At 54.1% G+C, this 21,439-nt stretch overlaps 7 protein-coding genes and 1 non-coding gene across 8 annotated transcripts; 5 read left to right on the top strand and 3 right to left on the bottom strand.

Moving 5' to 3' along the window:
- Positions 1–427: 427 nt before the first annotated feature.
- On the top strand, positions 428–1,970 carry B0T26DRAFT_741134 (Aldehyde/histidinol dehydrogenase; the record flags this gene model as incomplete). The annotated part of the gene is made up of 3 exons (XM_060443928.1): positions 428–832; positions 918–1,802; positions 1,857–1,970. 3 exons carry the CDS (start codon positions 428–430, stop codon positions 1,968–1,970), a joined length of 1,404 nt encoding a protein of 467 aa, XP_060296800.1.
- A 1,021-nt stretch (positions 1,971–2,991) lies between these two features.
- On the top strand, positions 2,992–3,873 carry B0T26DRAFT_751993 (uncharacterized protein; the record flags this gene model as incomplete). The annotated part of the gene is made up of 3 exons (XM_060445465.1): positions 2,992–3,108; positions 3,165–3,223; positions 3,300–3,873. 3 exons carry the CDS (start codon positions 2,992–2,994, stop codon positions 3,871–3,873), a joined length of 750 nt encoding a protein of 249 aa, XP_060296801.1.
- A 1,033-nt stretch (positions 3,874–4,906) lies between these two features.
- On the bottom strand, positions 4,907–6,509 carry B0T26DRAFT_648241 (ribosomal protein S5 domain 2-type protein; the record flags this gene model as incomplete). The annotated part of the gene is made up of 3 exons (XM_060437983.1): positions 4,907–5,807; positions 5,874–6,056; positions 6,238–6,509. 3 exons carry the CDS (start codon positions 6,507–6,509, stop codon positions 4,907–4,909), a joined length of 1,356 nt encoding a protein of 451 aa, XP_060296802.1.
- A 3,002-nt stretch (positions 6,510–9,511) lies between these two features.
- B0T26DRAFT_645296 (uncharacterized protein) lies at positions 9,512–13,078 on the top strand (the record flags this gene model as incomplete). Its single annotated transcript, XM_060437705.1, has 1 exon — positions 9,512–13,078. One exon carries the CDS (start codon positions 9,512–9,514, stop codon positions 13,076–13,078), a length of 3,567 nt encoding a protein of 1,188 aa, XP_060296803.1.
- Positions 13,079–14,042: 964 nt separating this feature from the next.
- Positions 14,043–14,114, bottom strand: B0T26DRAFT_t141. The gene has a single exon. It is a non-coding gene; the product is annotated as a tRNA-Thr (tRNA).
- Positions 14,115–14,373: 259 nt separating this feature from the next.
- On the bottom strand, positions 14,374–15,078 carry B0T26DRAFT_711578 (uncharacterized protein). Its single transcript, XM_060442047.1, has 2 exons — positions 14,801–15,078; positions 14,374–14,696 (listed from the first exon to the last, which is right to left on the bottom strand). The coding sequence occupies exons 1-2, from the start codon at positions 14,970–14,972 to the stop codon at positions 14,542–14,544; spliced, it is 327 nt and encodes a 108-aa protein (XP_060296804.1). The 5' UTR covers positions 14,973–15,078; the 3' UTR covers positions 14,374–14,541.
- Positions 15,079–18,223: 3,145 nt separating this feature from the next.
- On the top strand, positions 18,224–18,471 carry B0T26DRAFT_711579 (uncharacterized protein; the record flags this gene model as incomplete). The annotated part of the gene is made up of 1 exon (XM_060442048.1): positions 18,224–18,471. A coding segment is annotated over exon 1 (223 nt), but the record flags the coding sequence as incomplete, so codon positions are not given.
- A 1,902-nt stretch (positions 18,472–20,373) lies between these two features.
- On the top strand, positions 20,374–20,945 carry B0T26DRAFT_676239 (uncharacterized protein; the record flags this gene model as incomplete). Its single annotated transcript, XM_060439952.1, has 2 exons — positions 20,374–20,616; positions 20,694–20,945. The coding sequence occupies 2 exons, from the start codon at positions 20,374–20,376 to the stop codon at positions 20,943–20,945; spliced, it is 495 nt and encodes a 164-aa protein (XP_060296806.1).
- Between the last annotated feature and the right edge of the window lie 494 nt (positions 20,946–21,439).

Genomic DNA, 21,439 nt, shown 5'->3' on the forward strand with positions numbered 1-21,439 from the left:
GTCGTAGAGTGGAGGGCGAGCGAACCGCATCTTCAGTTACAGCTCTTGGTTCCTAGATAACCCTGGACCCTGCCGTGCTCCTCCACCGGCTTATCTTATCAGTCTGACGTAGTGCCCTGCCGAAGACGGAGAGCAGCTGTAAGGCGGAGGAGGGGCAATGTGGTATCTGTGCCTTTCGAGCAAACTGCCCGGACGGTTGGGGAAGGAGGGAACGAGGCGACGGACTCCAGGACTCCAGTTGCATCAACCTAATAAATAATAGTGCCACTGGCGGATTCGTTCCAGTGCCCGTGCCGGAATCTTCACGAAATACTTGGTACAAATAGCCCCCAACACCAGCCACCACCATCAGCGTTCTGATACCTTGCATATCTTAATTGCACGATTTGGTCCATCTCGCAACCCGCAAGCCACGGTCACGATCACGATGCCGGCCGAAGTTCTCACGACCGTGTCCCCCACGACGGGCGAGCCGATCATCATTCGCAAGGGCGTGTCGGACAAAGAGCTCAACAAGCTTCCAGACGTCGCCATTGAGGCCTTCAACAACTGGCGTCAGACTCCGCTCGTTGAGCGCCAGGTCATAGTCCGCCAGGCCGTGGAACTGCTCGGCGAATGGCAAGATGAGCTCGCCGTGGAGCTGACAACGCAAATGGGCCGCCCCATCGCCTATACCGGCAAAGAGATTGCCACCGCCGTCAAGAGGGCCGAGTATCTTCTTAAGATCAGCGACGGGGCTCTCAAAGAGACGGATGGAGAGGCCGAGAACGGCTTCAGGCGCTTTATTCGCAAAGTCCCGGTCGGACCGGTCCTCATCATCTTCGCCTGGAACGTAAGTCGTCAACATCCATACCCCCCGCCCGCTCCCCCGCTCCCTGGCTCCCCTACCCTATGGGACGTACAGCTCACCTTTCCAGTACCCCTATCTCATCCTCGTCAATTCTTTGATACCGGCACTGCTGGCCGGCAACTCCGTTATTCTCAAGCCGTCGCCCCAGACCCCCACTGTCGTCGAGCGCATTGCCAAGGTCTTCAGCGCAGCTGGCTTGCCAGCCGGGGTATTACAGTACTTCCACTCCGGCGATCCCACCACCATCCAGAAGATTGTGGAAGACCCGCGGATTGAAGTTATCTGCTTTACTGGCTCGGTCGCCGCTGGACTGGCCGTTCAGAAAGCAGCCTCGGATCACATCGTCAATGTCGGACTTGAGCTTGGTGGAAAAGACTCGGCCTATGTCCGAGGAGACGTGGATATTGCATGGGCAGCCGAGGAAATTGTCGACGGCGCCGTTTTCAACTCTGGCCAGAGTTGCTGCTCGATAGAGCGCGTCTACGTGGACTATACCATCCACGACAAGTTCGTTGCCGCTGTACAAAAAGTCCTCGAAGGGTACAAAATAGGAGACCCCATGGACAAGGAAACACATGTTGGGCCGGTAATCTCAAGTAAGGCAAAGGAGACGATCAAGGCCCACATCAAACAGGCGTTGGATGCAGGCGCGACAAACGCCACCCCATTTAACGAGTCGTTCTGCAATCTGCCCGCCAAAGGAAACTTTATTCCGCCAACGCTCCTCACTAATGTTGATCACAGTATGTTGGTCATGACTGAGGAGACATTCGGACCGGTCATTCCGATTATGAAGGTTAAGAGCGATCAGGAGGCCATATCTCTGATGAATGACAGCCAATTCGGTCTTACGGCCAGCGTCTGGACCAAAGACACAGACAAGGGGTTTGAGATTTGCGACCACATCGAAGCTGGCACTGTCTTCGTCAATCGTTGCGATTACCCGAGCCCGGTAGGTCATTCCACAAAAGAAACCTCTCCGTGACTGCTGACTGAGACATCACAGGATCTGGCTTGGACGGGATGGAAGAATTCCGGAAAAGGCGTCACGCTGAGCAAGTACGGCTTCGACCAGTTCGTCAAGCTGAAGAGCTACCATTTGAAGGATTATCCGAAATAGGTCCTTTTCGTGGCTGGTCGGGGCGGCTCGACGCAAGGAGAAACACTGCAAGGGATGGATTCAGGGACTCGGGGCGCGTACACGTTGTTTTCGGCGGCAGATAGTCTGACAACCGAGCGACAATACCATTTTAATGCATAAAGGGCCCCAGGCTCATTAGTTTTCTAGGGGAAAAATCCCAAATGATTGCCTCGCATTCCTCAAATGTCTCATTTCCCATGGAGGGGCGGAAGCAGCCCAGGAGGCATCGCGGAATCTCTCCCACATTCCACCCACACGCCTTAGCTTCAGCCCTTATTCGTTTCCTGGTCAAGGTCATACGTTCCAGCAGGGCGGGCCCGCGAACTCGATGCTGCGATTGCGTGCGTATATCTTCTTTGACGCTGCCCACCCTCCGCCAACTTCTTCAGCCCTTGCTTTGTTGTAGAGCCCGATCGACGCCGGACGGTGACTAGTGTTCGGCGACCTCACACTCTTTCCTGCACAACGGGGAATACTCGACAGCCACGGCCCGTCTTTGACCGTCGTGCCTCCTGTCTAAACCCCGACGACACTCCTTTGTTGCCTCTCCTGGTCATCTTGTTCCGGCGTCCGCTTTCGTTGCCAACACCTGCTGGATATTTCCCATCATTCTGATAGCGTCATCTTTTACCGACCTCTTGGTCGTCCCGTGTCCTTGCGCGACATCATCCGTTCGTTTGTCTCTCTGCTGCTGCGAGACTCTGGGCCAGGGGCAAGCCCGACCCCTTTCCCGTCTGTCCGGGCTTGGTGTCTATCCCGCTACGGCCTGAAAAATCCAGTCCCCGACAACTCTCCGAGAGATCGACCTGGGGATTTTACGGCATTAGATGCTCGCCGATTTTTCTTAAGGTCTTCGGTAGTCGCCGATTGGCTCTCGATCGACTTGCTACACTCTGGGATTTGGAGAATCTCGACACATCCAGACACATCGCATCGCAGGCGCGGTTGGCTCTGGCCAGCTGGCTGCTCTGCACACGACTACGCTTACGGAACAATGACCATGTCTGGTCCAGTCGCAACGATGCACGTCTGTTCCAACTTCAAGAGGTTTTGCTCGTCCTTGCAGGACCTAGTTTCGTTTCGCCGCAGAAAGGACCTCAGGCGCCAGCTGCAGATTGTACGCTTCCCCTCTAGAAGCACAGGAAAAGATCTCGTCACTGACTGCAAGACCAGTCTGAGCCGTTCAATTTCAGAAAGGAAGACACGGTCATCCCGGGCCTGACTGAAAACGAGTACGTGCCCCTGACCTCTGGGTCTTCCAACCGAAATAGCTTCCACTCCCACAAGACTTACATCCACACCCTACAGAATCACCGTCATGCGCGAAAAAGCCGCCGCGAGCTGCCTCGGCATCGCAGACCTGCTCTACTACGACACGGCCTCCATGTCCCTGTCCCTACCCCTACCATCACCGCGGTTACGCACTACACCCGACGTCCCGGACTACTGCCACAGCAGCAGCGGCGGCGGCGGCGGCAGCCTGCGGGGGGTGTGGACACCACAACAACCGCTCTCCGCCGTGGCAGCAATGATAGCCCGCCCCGTAGCAGCAGCAGCAACAGCCCGCCCGCCGACGCGGTTGACGTCGTCGGCCTCGGCAGCATCCTCGCGCGCCTGCTCCAACCGCTCGCTGTACCGCGCCCGCCGCGCCCTGTTCGCCGCCAGCACTAGCACCAACGCTACTCTTGCCATCTCGCCCGCGTCGTCTACTGCCATGTCGCCGTCGTCGTCGTCGTCGTCGTCGTCGTGTTTTGGGCGAGACCCCCTCAATGATCTCGATCTCGATCTCGACCTCGCCGCTCCCGGCAGCCCCGTCAGCCCGCTGTCGCCGCGCAGTAGCTCGCGCTCTGCTTGGGGGAGGCTCGTTGGTGTGGCGATTTAGGTACGGAGTGTATGTATGCTTGGTTTGCGTACGTGTACGCTGCTGCTGCTGCTTGTACTTGTTTACAAGTTGCGTGGAGTGGTGAGGTATCACGACGATGATGCCGTTCTATCTACCCCTTTATCACTCTCTAATGTTTCCTTCTATCTCTATTTCAGCGTGTCTTGTATACCTACCTATAAAAAGCGTTTGCTGTTTTTCTTCCCCCTTTTTTATTCATTCTAATTAGCGCCTCTCTTCCTTCTTCCACTCCTTTTTTTATCAGGAGAAGGTTACGACCTATCCATCTACATTACCCTCCCGTCATATCACAATGTTTTTAATAATACAAAGAAATGTACAACTCTGCCTCCAAAACACTAGACGGTATTTACCGGATATTTACTTATGTTCGGCAGCGACACGCAAAGGAGGGAAAAGGGGCAAAGCTAGCTAGCTGAACATTTTAACATTGGCCTTTTCTTATCCCTTTTTTTTCTGGCGCGCAAGTGATGGGATGGAGGAATGAGCTACTACTGCTGTCAAGTCATGTTGCTCATTGCGAAGGAACCTGATGTGAAACATGATATCGGGCTCGGTGTGGCGTTGAGCCTTGCTCAATAATATGATTTCTTAACTAATTCAATTACCTCAAAGAGGTATTTCTTTTTTTGTTGTAGATTTGTATATTTCTCTGCTGTCTCAATAATTTTCGGAGTACGGACTTCGCCCGGGGGCTACCGCGGAGCTGAGGTAGCAAGAATAACATCAAATAACGCGTTTCCAAGGTAAACACTTTTATATATTTTGATAAAGACGTATTACAACTTTTCCCTGCTCTGCATCCCGCTTCGTGAGACACATACGTTTCTCGGACTTCATGCGCAGACCCGTTGGTAATCGAGACCCAAATCAACACCCCCCGACTCCCCGCTCGACCCCCATCGTCCCAGCAAAACCCACTTTCGAATATACCTCAACAGAGGCGAGAGAGAACGAACCCTCACGGAGGAGCAAACCCCTCGACACGCTGGCAGCAGAAAAGACTCGGTCCTCACCGGACCCACCCCTCATACGCTCCCGGCGTCTCCTTGCGCACGCCTTCCATCTCGCCTTTGACACCCAATAAGCTGACCTGGCTGCCTTTGGACTTGCTCCAGGCCTCGACAAACTCCTCGATCTTGGCCAGCGTGTCGACGTCGTCCTTGACGAGCAGGGCGATGGCGTCGAAGCCGCCGGCGCCGGGGACAACGCCGCCGTAGACGCCCGGCACTTCGGCAGTGAGCGCGTCGAGCAGTTCCGTCTGGCTGGCGGGCTCGATGGGGACGCCGCTGGTGGCGCCCATGGCGCGGACGAGCTCGCGCACGGCCTGCAGGGCGGCGGCGAGGTCGGTGGTGCGGCCATCGCGCAGCACGCGCGCCAGCGCCTCGTTGCGCTGCTGCAGCTCATCCCACAGCTGCTTGGCGGCCGCGGGCTCGCGTGCCCGCCACGCCAGCACCTGCTTGACCATGCCGACCGTCTGGCTGCCGCAGTCAACGTCGCACATGCGCACCGCCACGCCCGCCGGCAGGCTGACGGCATCCTTGGCCACCTCCGTGTCCCACCGCGCGTCGCCGTCGCCGTGCACGACGCGCTCCAGCTGCGTCGCGAAGCCCGGCGCGCCCGCCTCGGGCAGCGCCGCCAGGATCCCCGGCGAGAACCGCCGATACAGAGACGACCCGTACACGGCCGCCGCCACGTCGAACCCGCTGCCGACCTTGCCCTGCGCGGCGCAGTGCGCGGCTTGCGCCAGGTTGTGCAGCACCTGCTTGCCCTCGGCCGAGCCGAGATCAAACAGCCGCGTGGGCAGGTAGTGCGTGAGCAGCGCGGCCGAGAGGGCCGTGACGAGCGCGGCCGACGAGCCGAGGCCTGTCTTGTGCGCGCCGCCTAGCGTGGTGGGGAACCGGGCGAAGCGGCTGGTGTTGATGGCGTTGATGGACGAGGCGGGCGGTGTCGTAGAGGATGACGAGGTGGACGGCGACACAGCGCTCGTTGCTCCTGCTCCTGCCCCGGCTGGCTGGGAGTAGTAGTCGTTGTCGGCGAGGATGGTGAGGCGGGCAGACTTTACGCTGTGGTTCGGCTTGTGCTTGCCGACGCGCGCAATGTATGTGAGCGCGTAGTTTAGCGTCGTCTCTACGAAGGGGTTCGCAACTATGCGGGAACCACTGTGAGGGGGGATGGCGTGAGCGCTGAACAACACACGAGTTTAGACAAGTAAGGGGGCAAGGCAGGCAGTGCAAGATAGATGTAGTCCCTCGAGTGCAGCTCAAGACATTCCTCTCTGCTGATCTTGCAGCACCTCGTTGCACCTCGTCGCCAAGATAGCCCAGATACTGGGACACTTACATTTGCAGCTGGGTGACCTTTATGCCACCATCCTCTGCAGCGAGATGGTACCCGTACCGCCACTGTGCCTCGAGAAACTGGGGGCTTTCGACAACAATCTCAGTAAGATGGACGCCTTCGCTGGTGTGGATCTCCTGGGCAACGACGTTGATGCGGGCGCTGAGGCCAAACACGAGCCCCGTGTATTCGCGGTCGAGCACAAGATAGCCGCCGGCTAGCAGCACCTTGCCGGGCGCCGACACGGCCGTTACGTGGTCCTTGCTGCTGCTCATGCTTGCTTGCTTTCTTGCTTGCTCGAAGACCCTGTGAGACGAACAAGGCGGGGTTCAGTTGTGTCGTCCTGTCGAGGGATCGTTGCAGCCCAAGCTCCCTAAACTGTACAGAAAGGATGCAGAGATGAGACAACACCAAAGACCCTCCAAAAAGACAATAGCCAAGCCCTCTCTTCCTTGTATAGCCTAATTCTTGGACAATACCAAATAAGCAATACCGTGATAGCTTCAATGACGTGAACCGGGATGCTTGAGTCGTGTGCGACTTCGAAAGGCGAGAGGGGTCGATGGTGGCAGCGGAGTCCTGATTTGGAGAAGTCCAGGGGGTGGTGGGGCAAATCAAGCTGAAGCTTCTTCACCTCAGCTGGGAAAGGGGCAAGAGGGGTGGTCCTGCTTGCAGAACTCCTCCACGGCCCTTACAAAACGGCGTAGAAGGCAGCTTCTGTTCGCTTGTCCACGAAACCTCAGTATCAACCAGCCTCGACCTTGCCATTTGCGGCGCATGCGAGTGAGTCTGGTGAAGTAATGGAATGCCTGAATCTGTCTGCAGCTTCCATGGCGCTTTCCCTTCCTGGTTCCCGCTGGATGGAGGCAGCTATTTTTTTTTTGACCGTTTCCCCGCTCTCTTCGTTTTGAAACATAGAATTCCAACGCCTGGCGCTGCGAACTGATGACGCCGTTAAGAAGCAACGTGTTTTTGCCGTCGAAATGCTCCACCACCGACACGGAAACAGAGTTCAGCTAAACGTTATAAGTTGATGGGGCACGCAAGTATGATATGAGGCAGTGCATTCCATGTCTGTCAATGGAGTTACGCTGGCCATAGCAGTGCATGTCGGGAATGTCGGATGGGCGATGCACCTCGCTGAACTCATTCGAAGACATATCGGAACTAAAAGCCGCCATCAGCCTCTTCCCGGGGAGGTCTATCATTTAACCTGTTCAGGGCAGCATGGTTGCTAGGCTTAGACCCAGGAAGGGGTGGCCTTGCCTCGCCTGAGGACTCCTGAGGCTCAAGATGCATCTCCCTTCGACCATCGGTGGTTATCGGGACCGCGACGGAGGTATCGCAGTTAGTGGGTAACGGACCGATCGGCCACCCGCCGGGCTGGGCTGGCAAACCGGGCTTTACATCAGCCCGACTCGCAGCGGCCAATTTTCGTCCACCATGCACATGTGACTCCTCGGTTCACCACCTTTCCGCATTGGGACCACGATCTGATAACGATGCAGGAAAGTGCGTCCCAACCCTCGGCCATGAATGGCACACTCGTCCGAGACAAAAACGACTCGAACCTTTTGTCTCTTAGTTTACGTCCTGATATCGCGAATCTCTGACATCGCGAATCTCGGCTCAAAACAAGACAAATGGATGCAGGCACAGATGAAAGCCGATTTGATCACGGCGACGGAGCCCTGAGGTTCGTCTTTTAGAAGCCTCCAGACGTCAAAGCTTGGCTTCCAATTCCTTCTTGGAGCCAGGCTAGTGCGGAGCATGACGATCTGAAATTTACGGAAATCTCGCTTGAAACTGAGGTACGAAGAGCCGACGGCAGGCGATCCCAGCGCGACGGTGACGGGTCAGCTCCCTTTGCCCCGAGCTGTCGTAGCTTGGGACTGCGTCCTATCGTGTGCAAAGTACTCTACGTAGGACTTTGTATGGAAGAGTACAAGAATGTGTTAGGAACGGCTTGGACACGGGACGAGCTGGGCGTTGCGACAGGGTTCGGTAATGGCCAATTGTGGGGCCGGAGGCTAGCCCCCCACAAAATCGCCCCCGTTGTGTGTCCGGTTTGTCTTCGTTTTGCGCGTCGCGGAAGGAGCCACGCCCCGCTCAGCCCGCGTCCGAGTCTTCCGCTAGGCTCCTGCCATTCGTCATCTTGGCTCTGCCTGGAGGCCTGGCTTGCCTTTTTGAAGCTTGGAGGGGCAGACAGACTTGCGTACGTACGCACATGTTGCGGACGATCAAAGAAAGGTGGTGCGGGAGAAGAGGAGGAAGTGTGTGCAGGATGAATCACCGCTCCTCGCCATGACACCCACACTGCTGCTTCAGGCGACGAAACATTCACAGCTTCCTAGCTTCAAGCTTGGGTGGGTGTCGTGCAAGTGGCAGTGTGCAATGCAGTGAGAGAGTTTGATAAGGGCCACCCCTGGAGGCTTTGAAGATACCAGGTGGTCAATTGGGGCAACATATAACGTTCGCATTCATAGAATGTCGTCGACATCATTAGCCATTTTGACTTCTCTTCGACCTCGCTCGATTATTTGGGTTGACACGGCTTGACTATTTTTTATAAAAACAAGACACGAGGAACAGAACACAGCATCAACGCTTGACCTAGGAAGAAAAGCGAACCTCGAGCAGAGAAACCCTCACGCAGCAAAGCATCAACTTCTAGGCATTTGAGCCGTGCGCGGTATTATAGTACTTCAGGTGCCTGCTATTGAGGCAGAGCCAGCCCTGACTAATAACTGACGTTCCGAGTCCACCCGCGCTACCTACCCCAACGCCCAGCTGCCCCCTTCTAGGAAAGGGAAAAAAAAATCGCAATCTGTCAAGCTGTCTGCCACAAAACCTCTCCAATTCCTCAGTCGCTCCCTACTTTTGCCCTTCTTTTGCTCGACTCCAAATCACCCAGTAATACCAAACCTAATCCAGATCGCGCGTTTGTTTGACGACTTCACTGTCGTCAAATGAACCTGCAATTGCGCTTCCATAAATCCCCTCTTGTAAGTCCATCATCCCATTTTTGCTTCCTTTTTTTTGCCCTCCGCACGCGCCCGTGTCGCGTGCGCCTCCCGCGTACCTTTCGTTTCCACCCCTCTCCCGGGCCATGCGCATACTTGACGGCCTCCCAGCCGTCGACGAGCTCCTCATGTGATATCGATATCCACCATGGACCTGGAGTTCCTTGGGAGCTAGATGTTAGCACTTTGGTACACTGTTTACTAACAATGACGTTTCTATAATGTAGAATCTCTCCTCTCCAGGCGTCTCCTAAATGCCCTCCGTCTACTCGACCGTGTTCCAGAACTTCATCCGTCAGGGATTCACAAAGTCCATCTCTCTTGGTTACGCCCAGTCGGTCGTAGCTGCCACTCATCCTCATGTTCTAAACCCCCAGAACCGCCCGTCTTTTGCGCGGCGCCACAGCACTCGGATCAGCCGTGTCTCGAACTTCGGCCTTCAGAGTGCCTTTCACTACTCGGGCCCCAGCTCGCATGTTGCTGTGCCGGTAGAGCCTCGCCATGATGTCCCCGTCGAGCATGGCGGGCTGGACGCCTATTTTGAGCAGCTGCAGCAGTCGACGGAACAGCCCGGTGAAGAAGACGGCGAGTGGATTCAGTTCCAGTTCCCGAAGCGCATCGAATGGAACCCTACACCGGCTTCCGTTCTCCTTGGGTCCGATACGAGGACTCTTGCGCTCGAAGGCGATGTAGCTCCCGGCCACGAGGCCCGCATACCTGTGTCGCCTGAAGACGAGGCAGTCCTGGCCCGGATCGATGCTGCTCTCGAGAAGGAGGTTGAGGTTCGCAAAGAGCTGGAAGCGTTGGAAGAAGAGGCCGAATCCCTCAGAGCAGTGTCGCCCGCCCTGGCTGACCAGCGACTTGAGGAGATCCGATCTCGTATGATCACCCCGGTGTCTCGCGCTCGAACACCAGCTGGCATCGTGCGGACCGCGACACCCCCAGTCGACCCACAGTCTCAGACCTATGCACACCATCTGACAAAGCTCTCCGAGGCATCGCGCTATGCCGAGATACCTGCCGTGTTTGAGGCGATGCTGGTCGCTGGTGTTAAGCCCATTGCCGAGTCTTACAATGCTTTGCTCATGTCGGCTATCCACATGCCCTCGGAGAGGTCCCACGTCGTCTCCAAGGCACTAGATATCTACGCCGATATGCTCCGGCGGAAAGCTTCCCCGGACGCTGACACGTTTAACATCCTGGTCGGTCTGCTCGCGTCTCGGTCGCTCGAGGTTTCAACCCTCAAAAGGTCGCTCGAGGACAAGCGACTGCGGTTCGGAGGCATGGAAGAGGCTGGCAAGTTCATGTTTGCGTCGCACGAGATTGAGCATGACATCCTGTCTGAGGATGACCGCCTGGACCTGGCCTTGAAGCTCTTCGAGACTTCAGCCCAGTCAGGCACGGCGTTCTTTTCGTCCGAAACATACCACCAACTCATCTCGGCCTGTGCCCAGTCGGGCCGCGTTTCTGATATGCTCAAGCTCTTCGAGCATATGGAGGCACACCGGACGACACCCTACGCTGCCACCTTTCCCGTCATGATCACCGCTTTTGCCAAGGCAGGGGACCTTATCAGCGCCGTCGAATGCTATAACGAGTACCGCAATCTTGCAATTGCCAACGACAACAACGAGCCATCTCTGCGAGACCGGCTTGATGCTCAGGTCTACGCTGCCGTGCTCTATGCGTACGTCATCTCGGACAAACTGGAAGGTGCCATGAAATTCTACAAGAAGATTGTCAACGAGTATGGTGTTCGGGCGTCGGACATAAACGGCGCTATCATTGCCGGCGGGTTTGTCAAGGCCTTGGTCGACCGTGGTATCTATTCGGAAGCGCTCCGCTGGGCCCAGAAAATCGAGGACGAGAACAGAAGTCGTGCGATGAGCGAGGTTACAATCGTTGCGGCTGACCACGGCGACAAGCATACCGCTGTAGCCGCCTTTTCCAGCATCAACCCCTTGGGCGATGTTGCCTCACCGGCCATTGCCATGCTCGCCATGAGTGTTCGCGAGGGTGACGTTGCTACTGCTTCGCGGTACTGGGCTGTCTTGAGCCACCCCGAAACTCAGCCCACGCCAGCCTTCATTGAGCCGGCAACCATGTACGCTATCGCCATGATTGGCTCTGGTCAGGTAGGCGAAGGCTTGACCGAGGCTGAGCACATGTTTCAGCGGGTCCGTGATAGCGCGGGTGAGCCCAGCGTCCAGTTGATAGATGAGCTCGAGGAGGGCGCAGAGTTTATCTCGAGATTCATGGCTGCTCGAGGCGTTTCCGATCCCCGGAATAGCATGCCGCTGGTACCCCACGCTCCTACGACTCTTTCTGCTTCAGTGTTCCCGCTGACACCCACCGACACGGTTCACGAAGAGCATTACGACCCATACGGCCATACATTAGACGTCAGGGCCTCAGGCTTGATTGCTGCGGACCTGGATTCCAGCCTCAAGGCACCAAAGTCGAGCAGTAAGCAGGGAAATGGTTTTCCAGCAGCACTCGCACGGCTTCGGAACGTTCGCCGGGCCGGTCGTCATCCGCGTTACGAAACATACGCCCGGCTCATTGTTGCTGCAGCCCGCATTGGCGCCCGCAAGCTAGATTCATGTGTTGAGATTCTTGTCTTTGCGCGCAACGATGTTCCGCCACTGGCCGAATATCCGGCAGTCTGCTCTGGCTGGTCCAAAATTCTGGATTCCATGGTTCACGCCTGCTTAACCCTTGGCAAGAGAGATATGGCCGAGAGATACCACCAGGAACTGCTTTCAATGGGCGGCAAACTATCGGCCAACACTTACGGCCTTTACATCACGACGCTGGAGAAGAAAACGGAGAGCTCTGACGAAGCTACGGAAGCTGTCAAGATCTTCCACCGCGCCAAGGAAGAAGGGGTCGAGCTCAACTCGTTCCTGTACAACGCCCTCATTGGCAAACTCGGCAGGGCTCGCCGCATTGACGACTGTCTCTTCTACTTCGGGGAGATGCGCAATCTCGGAATTAGGCCCACCTCGGTCACTTACGGCACCATTGTGAACGCCCTGTGCCGGGTCTGTGACGAGAAATTCGCGGTTGAGCTATTCGACGAGATGGAGGCCATGCGCGGCTATCAGGCACGCGCGGCACCGTATAACAGCATGATGCAGTTCTTCCTGCTCACGAAGCGCGACAGGTCTAAGGCCCTCCACTATTATGAGCGCATGAAGAAGCAGGGTCTCGCTCCTACTTCGCACACGTTCAAGCTTCTTGTCGACATTCACGCCACCCTGCAGCCCATGAATATGAAGGCCGCCGAAAGAGTTCTGGAGGAAATGCGGGCTTCTGGCGAAGCTCCCGAATCCGTTCATTATGCTTCTCTGATTCATGCCTACGGTTGCGTCCACCACGACTTGCCAGCCGCCCGTCTTGTCTTCGATAACGTGATGGAGAACCCGTTGGTGGCCCCTGCTCCTGCCCTGTTCCAGGCCTTGTTTGAGGCAATGGTTGCCAACCATCGGGTTGCCGACACTGAGCCTGTCCTCGTCAACATGGCGGGCAAGGGTGTGCACACGACCCCGTACATTGCAAACATTCTGATTCACGGCTGGGCTGCCGAGCAAAATATCGACAAGGCAAAGCAGGTCTACTCGGCTCTCGGACGCAATAAGCGGGAGCCAAGCACTTACGAGGCCATGACGCGAGCGTTCCTTGCCGTTCATGACCGTGCAGAAGCTGAAGCTGTCGTCGGCGAGATGCGCACTCGCGGATATCCGGATGCTGTGGTGAACAAGGTTACGGCGCTGTTGAGGGGCGGAAATGCTGATGAGCCTACCCCGGCCAATGCATAACTGTGCACACCTCGTTTCTATTTTCTTGTGTTTACTTTTCTTTCTTTTTTCCTTTGCATTTTTCTTGTCTTGGTATGATACCCCCCTGTGCAACCGATGTGGCTGGTTCGGCTGAGTTCATAATTTGAGGCGCGTCTGTTCCCGGGGATCACGGGGCGGGAACCGGGAAAGTGAGGCTCACTTGATCAGCCTGTTGTGCCGAAGATTATCATTCCACGTTTCCTGTGTCATTTCCTTTTTTTGACTAACATAAAAAGGGTTCGGTTTTCTTCTGGTCACTGGTCAGCGAAAGGCGTTGGTTTTTTTCACAACCGGGGGCCCCGACTTGAGTTTGCAAGTTCGTGAGGCTCGGTTAGTCTTGCATTTTTTTCGGATTGACTTAGGATGGACTGGTTGGGAATGGCAACTTGGCCAGGGCCTATCGGCATCGCCCCGAGTGGCCCGTATAGAAAAATCTCCACTTTACATAAAGAAAGCATAACAACACATTTGAAGCGGGGGATGATGGGCATCTAGAAGGCTGCGAGGCTAGGGAACATGGGGAGGGAAATGGGATCGCATCATCATCGGGTTGGCGGCTCACCGGGAACGGAGGAAGTCAGCCAGGTTGCGCGAGAGGATACTCTCTCTCTGCGCCTCGGCTGCGCGGGGATCATCTGAACTCGCTTCTGTATTATACCGGCGATGAATATGAAACGATTCATGCCTTGTACCAACCTGGGTCTTGGACTGTGCTGTGGGACTTTGACGCGATGTTGTGATGTTGTGTCGTCGTCTGGCGGGGAGGTTCAGACACTGGTTTTGTTTCGTGTGTACAGTCAGTCAGTCAAGCCTATGCAGTGGATCTCCCCCTCACTCGATAGCTGCAAAAAGAAGGGGAAGATGGGGCAAAAAAGATATCTGATAGATACTCCACCCCAAGCAACTGGGGCACTTGCACCATCCCTGCGTCAGGGGATTTAAATGCCCACACTCGGAGTCGAACCGAGGACCTTATCATTACTAGTGATACGCTCTACCACTGAGCCATGCGGGCTTTGTTCTTGTTTGTTGAACTTGAGGAGGGTATTGTGCACTTTCTTGCGAGTCCTTTCATTTTTCCTTTCCCTTTTTCCCTTTTTCAGTCTTTGTGTCTCAAAGTGGGTGTGGAAGTGAAGTCAAAACCTGTGCATCATTCTTTCATCTACTTGCTCAACTTGATTATTGGGCATAGCTACGGTTTCAGATAATGATCTGCTTCCGTTCGTTAATTGCATTGTGCCACATAGAAGAATGAGGTGGAAGGGAGAATGCAGATCCTGTATTGTTTTGTTTTGCTGCTCAAGTACCTAATTATACTAGTCTAGAGAGGCAGCAGTCAACGAATTGCATATCCTCGTTCGCCATACCCAGACGCAAGTGCACGTAAAGAATGGTTCGGCACAGTAAATCTCGGGTAGTAGTCCAAAGGCGGTAGTTATAGACTACGACTTGTCCTTGATGGGCACGTCCTTGCCCGTGGCGTCCTTGTACTTGTCGCGGATGAAGTCGGAGATCTGCTCGTCCTTGGCTTGCTCGAGCGCGCTCTCGTTGGTCTGGTCCCCCTGGCCAAAGACATTCTGCTGCACGTAGTCGACGCCTGTTGTTGGGGAGAGAGGAGTGTGTTAGATCTTAAGGCGCTTTGTTTCTTGAAGAGCAGATTAGGTGAATAGGTAGGGAGTAGAGGCAAGAGTAGGAACGCACCCTTGTCGACCGCGTCCTCGTTCTTCTCGCTCTCCTTGCCTCCGCCGGCAGCGGTATTGAGCTTGTCGATGAAGCCTCCGGACCCGGCCGAGCCCTCCTGCTGTGACTGGCCCGTCTGCTCCGTCACGTCCTCCTGCTTGTTGCCGCCGGTAAGCTTGTTGACGAAATCCATGATGTTCTGTTTTGTGAGAATGTGGCTAAGGAATCTTATAGAATGCTGGGGTTGATGAGATGGATTAAGTATGTGAGAATAATGGACGGGGATGAGGGGCTTGATATATGCCTGCCTGGTGAGCGGCAGGATCAAAACTGGCGGATTTCAGGAAAGCAAGCTTGACGAGATGATGTAATAGGGGCAGCGCCAAGGTGGCACCTAAGCAGGCTTTCGAGACGTACATGTACTGTAGGAGGAGGGTAGCACCCGCGCCACAGCCTGCAAAAACGGCGGCCAGCCATAAAGAAAAACAGGGCCGCGCTCCGATGTTGCACCCGCTGCTCTGCACTGTGCAACAGCACGTGGAACCTGCTTTTCATCGTATGATGTGGGCTGAGGCGAGGGAAATATTGTCGCGTGTTTTCAGGAGTTGTGTCCAATCCGGCATGGAAAATTGATAGAGCCCTAAGACGGCAGTTGTTCTTGATGAAACACTCGAGGTCTATAATTGAAATTCTTCTTCTTTCTTACAAAATTCCATTCAACTGAGGAAAAAGAAGTGAAGATATCTTCAAAATCCCCGACAGGTCAGCTGCGTCGCTGATTGCTGTCTGACGGCCTGGTCCTTTCCCATCTCGAACCAGGACTCACTCAACATGCCCATCAGTCCATATAACTCTGTCCGAAAGTCTCCGAGTTCATACAATCGCACCACTCTCGGGATTCACACCTCGAAAGAAAACGTGCCAGCAAAAGTCCCGACGCATGCGTGTTTCTCGACACAAGGTCGGTTCGGATGCTGCACAACATTGGGCCTTTCCTGGTCAGAAGACCTCGGCTTCCGCTCATCCCACGCCACGAGGCCAAGGGAATTTACGGAAGCAGCTAACTCCCGTCTCTAGCAGCGGAAACATGAGGTATTTCTCCCATGCAGACTTCAGGTGACTCAGAGCCTTGGCTGGCCGCGTGATTGGACCTCTATCAAAGCTGATGTCACTCACGAACACATTGCGGTGCCTCAATTTCTTCATTGTCCTTAAGTTGCCGATACCAGCATCGGCAAGATATGGTATCGGCGCCGTCGCCCTCAAGCTAACGAAGAAGAAGTCGTGACCACGCCGTCTCGTCTCGAGGGAAAGCCGAAGGGTTTAGGACTACGCCCAGGCCTCATGGGCTAATGTTTCCTTCCCCACCATCTCGGACGGCATACCTTCCTCTTAGCAACCCCTGGAAGGTCATCTACCCGTCGGTATTTCCCCCAGAGGCACCTTCACTGGCATTTGAACCAAAAGCCATGGGGCCGACCATAACGACCAACCCACACGGCGCATTGGTCAATGCCAATGATGATAAAAATAAAAATCTAATTTGTTCATCTAACAAATGGACAGGCTCAATCCTGGGATTAGCTACCTTGGAATTAATTTTCCTGGGTCTCTCAGAGACTCCAACTGGCTAGTAATGCTAGACAGTGCGTCGGCCTCCGTGGGGGGCGGGATCGCACTTGTTTATGATGAAAAACGTACCTATCTGAAGCATTACTTTTTGTCAGCATCCAGCTTTTGTTGTTGCACTTTCCGACAAGGAACTGGGGTCCTTTTTGGCAGAAGGGGAATAGACGTGTTCATGCGAATAACAGTAAACAAACGGGCACTGGAACATTGTTAGTTTTCTTGGCATACAGCCTTTTTTGCTTGAACTGGGATATTGGGTCTGATAAACACATACCTTACATGTAACTTGAGGAGGAAAGAGAAAGGGAAAAAAAAATTCTCGGGAAATGGGGGTGCTGGGTATTTATGCTGCCAACCCAATTTTTGAGATGTGGATTAAAGCCATGTGCGAAGTTCCGAAGATGAAAACTTTGATCGTTCTTTCTTGCACGTGATCGAAGTTGACAGCGCATTGAATTGTCTGGCCAAATAGATCTAAAAGTTCAGAAAAGAACGCTTCTTTATACTCGTTGAGAGAAGGCAGGGGAAGTGTTATAATCACGAAATGAGGGCATTCCGAATGAAATGAGGGCATTCCGAGGCCAAGAATGAAGGAAGTACAGAGGCATGCTAACCAGGGCCTGGAAAATGTGGTTCAATTCCATGAAAAGTGGGTCAATTCCAGGCGACAGGTTCCTTGCTGTCGATATAGTGTTTACATTTGTCTTCCACGCAGCATTTGAGCTATGTGTAAAAAATATTCGGCATAACCCCCTGCCCTGCCGACCGACAACTGAACAACCTCCTCCTTAACCTTTCTATAGGTCCCGGCTGCCGAGAATGACGTTGATACACGTCGTAGAGGCCAAGGGCGCGGCCCTACATGGGAAGTCGGTTGCTGTCACGGCGAGTGCCGTGGTGGTGTCAATGACGTAGTGCTGGAGTGTGGTCTGTGCGTACCTATCACGTGGTCCGCACCATACCTAGAACCCCGCGCCTTCCCCGCTCTCCGCAACATCTTCCTTTTCCTTCTTTAGCTTTAGATTCCATAATACAGGTTACGGTTATACTGCGTGTTATGCCAGTCGAATCCTCTCCTTCGTGACAGTTGCCCATTTTTTATCTTCTATATGCCTTTTAATGCTATTCTTATACCTTTCGTATTGTTAGCGAAGCTATCTAATAATCGTTAAATATAGCACGGCCGTACGGGTTTAAGATTCTTGGGAAATTTGCTTAACATTATAAGCCTTCGGCACCTTTAACCTTTATCTTCGCAGGCTCCGTAATCCGATGAAACTCAACTTCCAAAAATACTTTAAATATCCATAGATAGCTTACAGTCCACTTAGCCGAATAACTTAAATAATTATAGAAAGGACACAGTACGCGGTAACTTTTGCCCTTAAAAAACAGCGAATAGCAAGAAATTTACAAGGCAATTTTTCTTTAAAACAAGTACAATCGGTAGTCCCTTCTATTTCTAATTCCCAACATCGTCGAAAACAAAATCTTCACAAAACAAACACATCCGCTAGTCCGTACGCATACCAATCAGTTTTCTGATAGATTGTAAGTACCACGCCGCCGTCCACCCTCCTCATCTCGCTGCTCCTTTACCGCAGCCTACCCATTCCTTGGGCCAGATCTGCCTTGGCTGACTGGATTTAGAAAATGGCTATCTTGGCCTTCCGTTGGCGCGGGCCCCGTCGCCGGCTACCCTTGCCGTCCTCCTCGCCGCCCGCAAGCAGGCCCAGATTACCAACAGCAGCAGCAGCGAAAACCCCACTGCCGGGGTGTAAGAGAAGGTAGGTACGCCTGATCAAGGTGGTCACAATGCAGGCAAGAAGGTAGGGGAGCAATGACTTGTATTGGTGTAAGACTTCAACCTGGCCCTCGCAAAGGAAGATGGGCGAGGGCCATTGTTTATATACCTGCTCAGGGGTTCGGCCCGGGCATCAGTCTGCGGTCGTGGCGCCACGGCGTAGCGTATGCCAGCTGGCAGTGTTCTAGCCAGTTGGTGACAAGTGGTGGGCGCGCACCCTGTGCGCGCAGTTGGTGTTTGGGGTGTCCTTTTCCTTACACGGGGCCGGTCCGTCAAAACACGCTTCAGTCGCCAACAGCCTGCCGGCGCGAAACACCACGGCCTCTTTCTCTGCTGACCCAGACCCCCTAGGCGGTGACCCTGGAACTGACGGGTCCCGCTTACACCCTGTCGACCGAAAATTCATACGCATATCGTCACGTCGGGTGGGAGACGAGGTGGGGGAGGGCTGGTTCGAGGTCGAAGTTAACTGGGCGGGGTGGTTGCTGATCGTATCGGTGGTACTCGGGCTGGTGGGCGTGTCGTGCTATTTGTGGAGCTGGTGGATCTGGTTCTTGGCGGGAGGAGCGTCTCGTGGGAAGGGTGGGTATTATTATTACACCTACCCCGATAGGGGTGTTTGGTATTAATATAACTCCCCCCGGGTTTGAAAGCTTATTGCAGTGACATTTTCCGGGGATTCTGCGAGCTTAGGGGGTTTAATGGGGATAAGGTATATTAAGCCTCAAATATAAGTGATTTCAAGTCACTATTTCAGAAGTTTCTCACCAAAATGTTATGGGGTGGCTTGATTGTATCTCATATAGGTCTTAAACCCCGTTGGACTCGAAAGGTGTAGACATTACTGAGTCTTTCATCGTTATTGGTCTCGTATTATGTGTAGCCAGTAGGATCGATTGATAGGTCTAGTATCGCTTTTGAAATGAGCTCTCCTTCCCCCGACTTAAGCCTCTACGAGGGGACCTTCCCTCCCGGACACGTACGGAAAGAACGTGTGGACGGTGGAGTTTTTGCCGTTCGAGCAACAAGCAAAGCAGACTGTGCAAAATTGGCAAAGCCTAGTCCGTGCGCGGGCTGCTTTTCTCCAGGTTTTCTCTCCAAGATTATCATAGAGCGATCCATGGTGAAAAGCACTGTAATAGAAGGTTTGCCCCATAACTGGTGTAGTTCCACGGGTCGAGGCGGGCGAAGGAGGATCGGGGGGTTGGAAGCCATATGATCGAGATCCACACCAGGTGAATAGATGAAATAATACCACAAAATAGCAATATGAAGAACGCCTATTGTAGACTCGTCTTAGAGGATATAAAGACATGCAGTCATAGTCGAGTAGTTCGATATAATAAAGAAAAGTTACTGCAGCATGTACTAGATACAAGATCAACATATCAAAAAAAGAATAAGATTCTTAACGAATAGCTAAGAAATAAGGAAAATATTGATGTTAGCCCTCTGATTAGAGAGCGCGCCAACTACGTCAGATGAACTTATGAAGTGGGTGGACGGAGAAAAATTAAGAAAGCCTACGAGATTATAATTAAGTAAGGGTGTAATTAGACCACTTGCTGTCCTAGACCCCTTGACCCCTAATCACAGCACATTCCGTCTTAGACCTGCAAGATAACGCGGCAAGTTCGGCGCAGGATGCGTAGTACGCGCTCATGAAGTACTTGAAGGAGGGGCATCGCATCAGTTGAAGTGGTCTGGGAATCAGGGGCTTAGCTGGGGGCAAGATAAGTCGTACCCTAGTGGCAACAGTTCCGCTCCCTCCTTCCGCTATAGTGACCCTAAAGTAAAGGAGTTACCCTCCCAGCTGGTTCGAATTAGAAGATATGGAAAGGACGGACGGGTTAGTAGAGATGTTCCCGTTTAAGTAAGATAGACTTATGGAAGGGACGGACGGGTTAGTGGGTATGTCCTGTTCAAACAAGACAGATTTATGGAAGGGACGGATGAGAAACCGACTGTACAAAAGAAACAAAGCCCGCTGATCCCGCACGCTGGGTTTTTGCTCCTCAGCATGCTCAAAATATCGCTGTGAGTACCTACTAATACCACGATCTGTATTCCGCCCTCTTTGTCTCGCCGCCCCTGCACCCAGAACTGTTCTCGTCCGCACACGTCTTTGGACCTGGTGATGTGTGCTAACTGGTTTTAGGAAATGAATATCATAAAAATTCGCTGGCGCGGGGCCCTGTCCCCAAAGCAACTGGCTGCGCTGCTCGCCACTCGCGACCACACCCAACTCGCCACTAAAACCATCACCAATAACACCGGCAGCCCTACTGCCGAGGTCGATCCTTCGACCAACTCTCCCTCCCAACCTCCGGCGACAATTACCACGGTCTCCCCCGCTAACCCCCCTATCCCCGAAGGGTCCGTCGGATCTCCTACCGATAAGAAAGTAAGTAACCCCCCTCCCTCCTCCCCCTTGCCCCTTACCCCTTACGGCTTAGACTGACGTTGATGGGTATCAAATAGGTCAAGTCGTGCACCGTCGTACATAAAGTCACGTCGGTGAGGGGATCGGACCCTACAACGGGAGGGGAGGTCGGCGTCGGAGCGCCGTTAAGCCGGGTAGAGAAGGGGGAGTGTTGGTTCGGGATCGAGATCGGCGAGGCGGCGTGGGTGTTGTTGGCGGTGGTCGTGGTGGTGGTGATTGGCGTGGTCGTGCGTACGTTCATGGTAGCAAGCCGGTTCTTGGAGGCTCTGTCCCAATGGGTGATGGCCTGAGCGGCGGTGCCCGGGTGGACGGGAGCCCTGGGGACGGGGCCTAAGGGGGCGGTGCCGGGTGGGACGTGTCACGACCAAGGCAAGGCATTGAGGTGAACTCAGTCCATTGGGTGCTATCGACGAAGATTCTAAACTGAGGAAGGAAAGAAGGAAAAGTCCAACAACGCGTCGCGTGCTCGCGAATAAGTTTTCATCTATCAGTGGGGTAGGTGGGGCCTCGAGGCGGCTTCTGATAGGCCCGGGGTTCTGGGCGGCTCTGGCTGCTTGAGGGCCAGTTTGGTGGACGGGTCCTCACAGGACGGCGACGGGGCCGTCGGGGCAGATGGCCACCAGGGTTGGCAGGGTTGGTGGGGCTGGTGGGGCCTGTAGGGCCAGTGGGGCCGGGGGTGCTGTGGGCCGGGGGGGCGGGGGCCACGGACCCTAATTAATTATCATTAAATAAGTAAGGAATAAGAAGGCTTTTTTTTTGGATTTTTTTCTTTCTATATTGGACG

Source organism: Lasiosphaeria miniovina (genome assembly GCF_030549165.1).
Source record: "Lasiosphaeria miniovina strain SMH2392-1A chromosome Unknown B0T26scaffold_4, whole genome shotgun sequence".
Lineage (NCBI taxonomy): Eukaryota > Fungi > Ascomycota > Sordariomycetes > Sordariales > Lasiosphaeriaceae > Lasiosphaeria > Lasiosphaeria miniovina.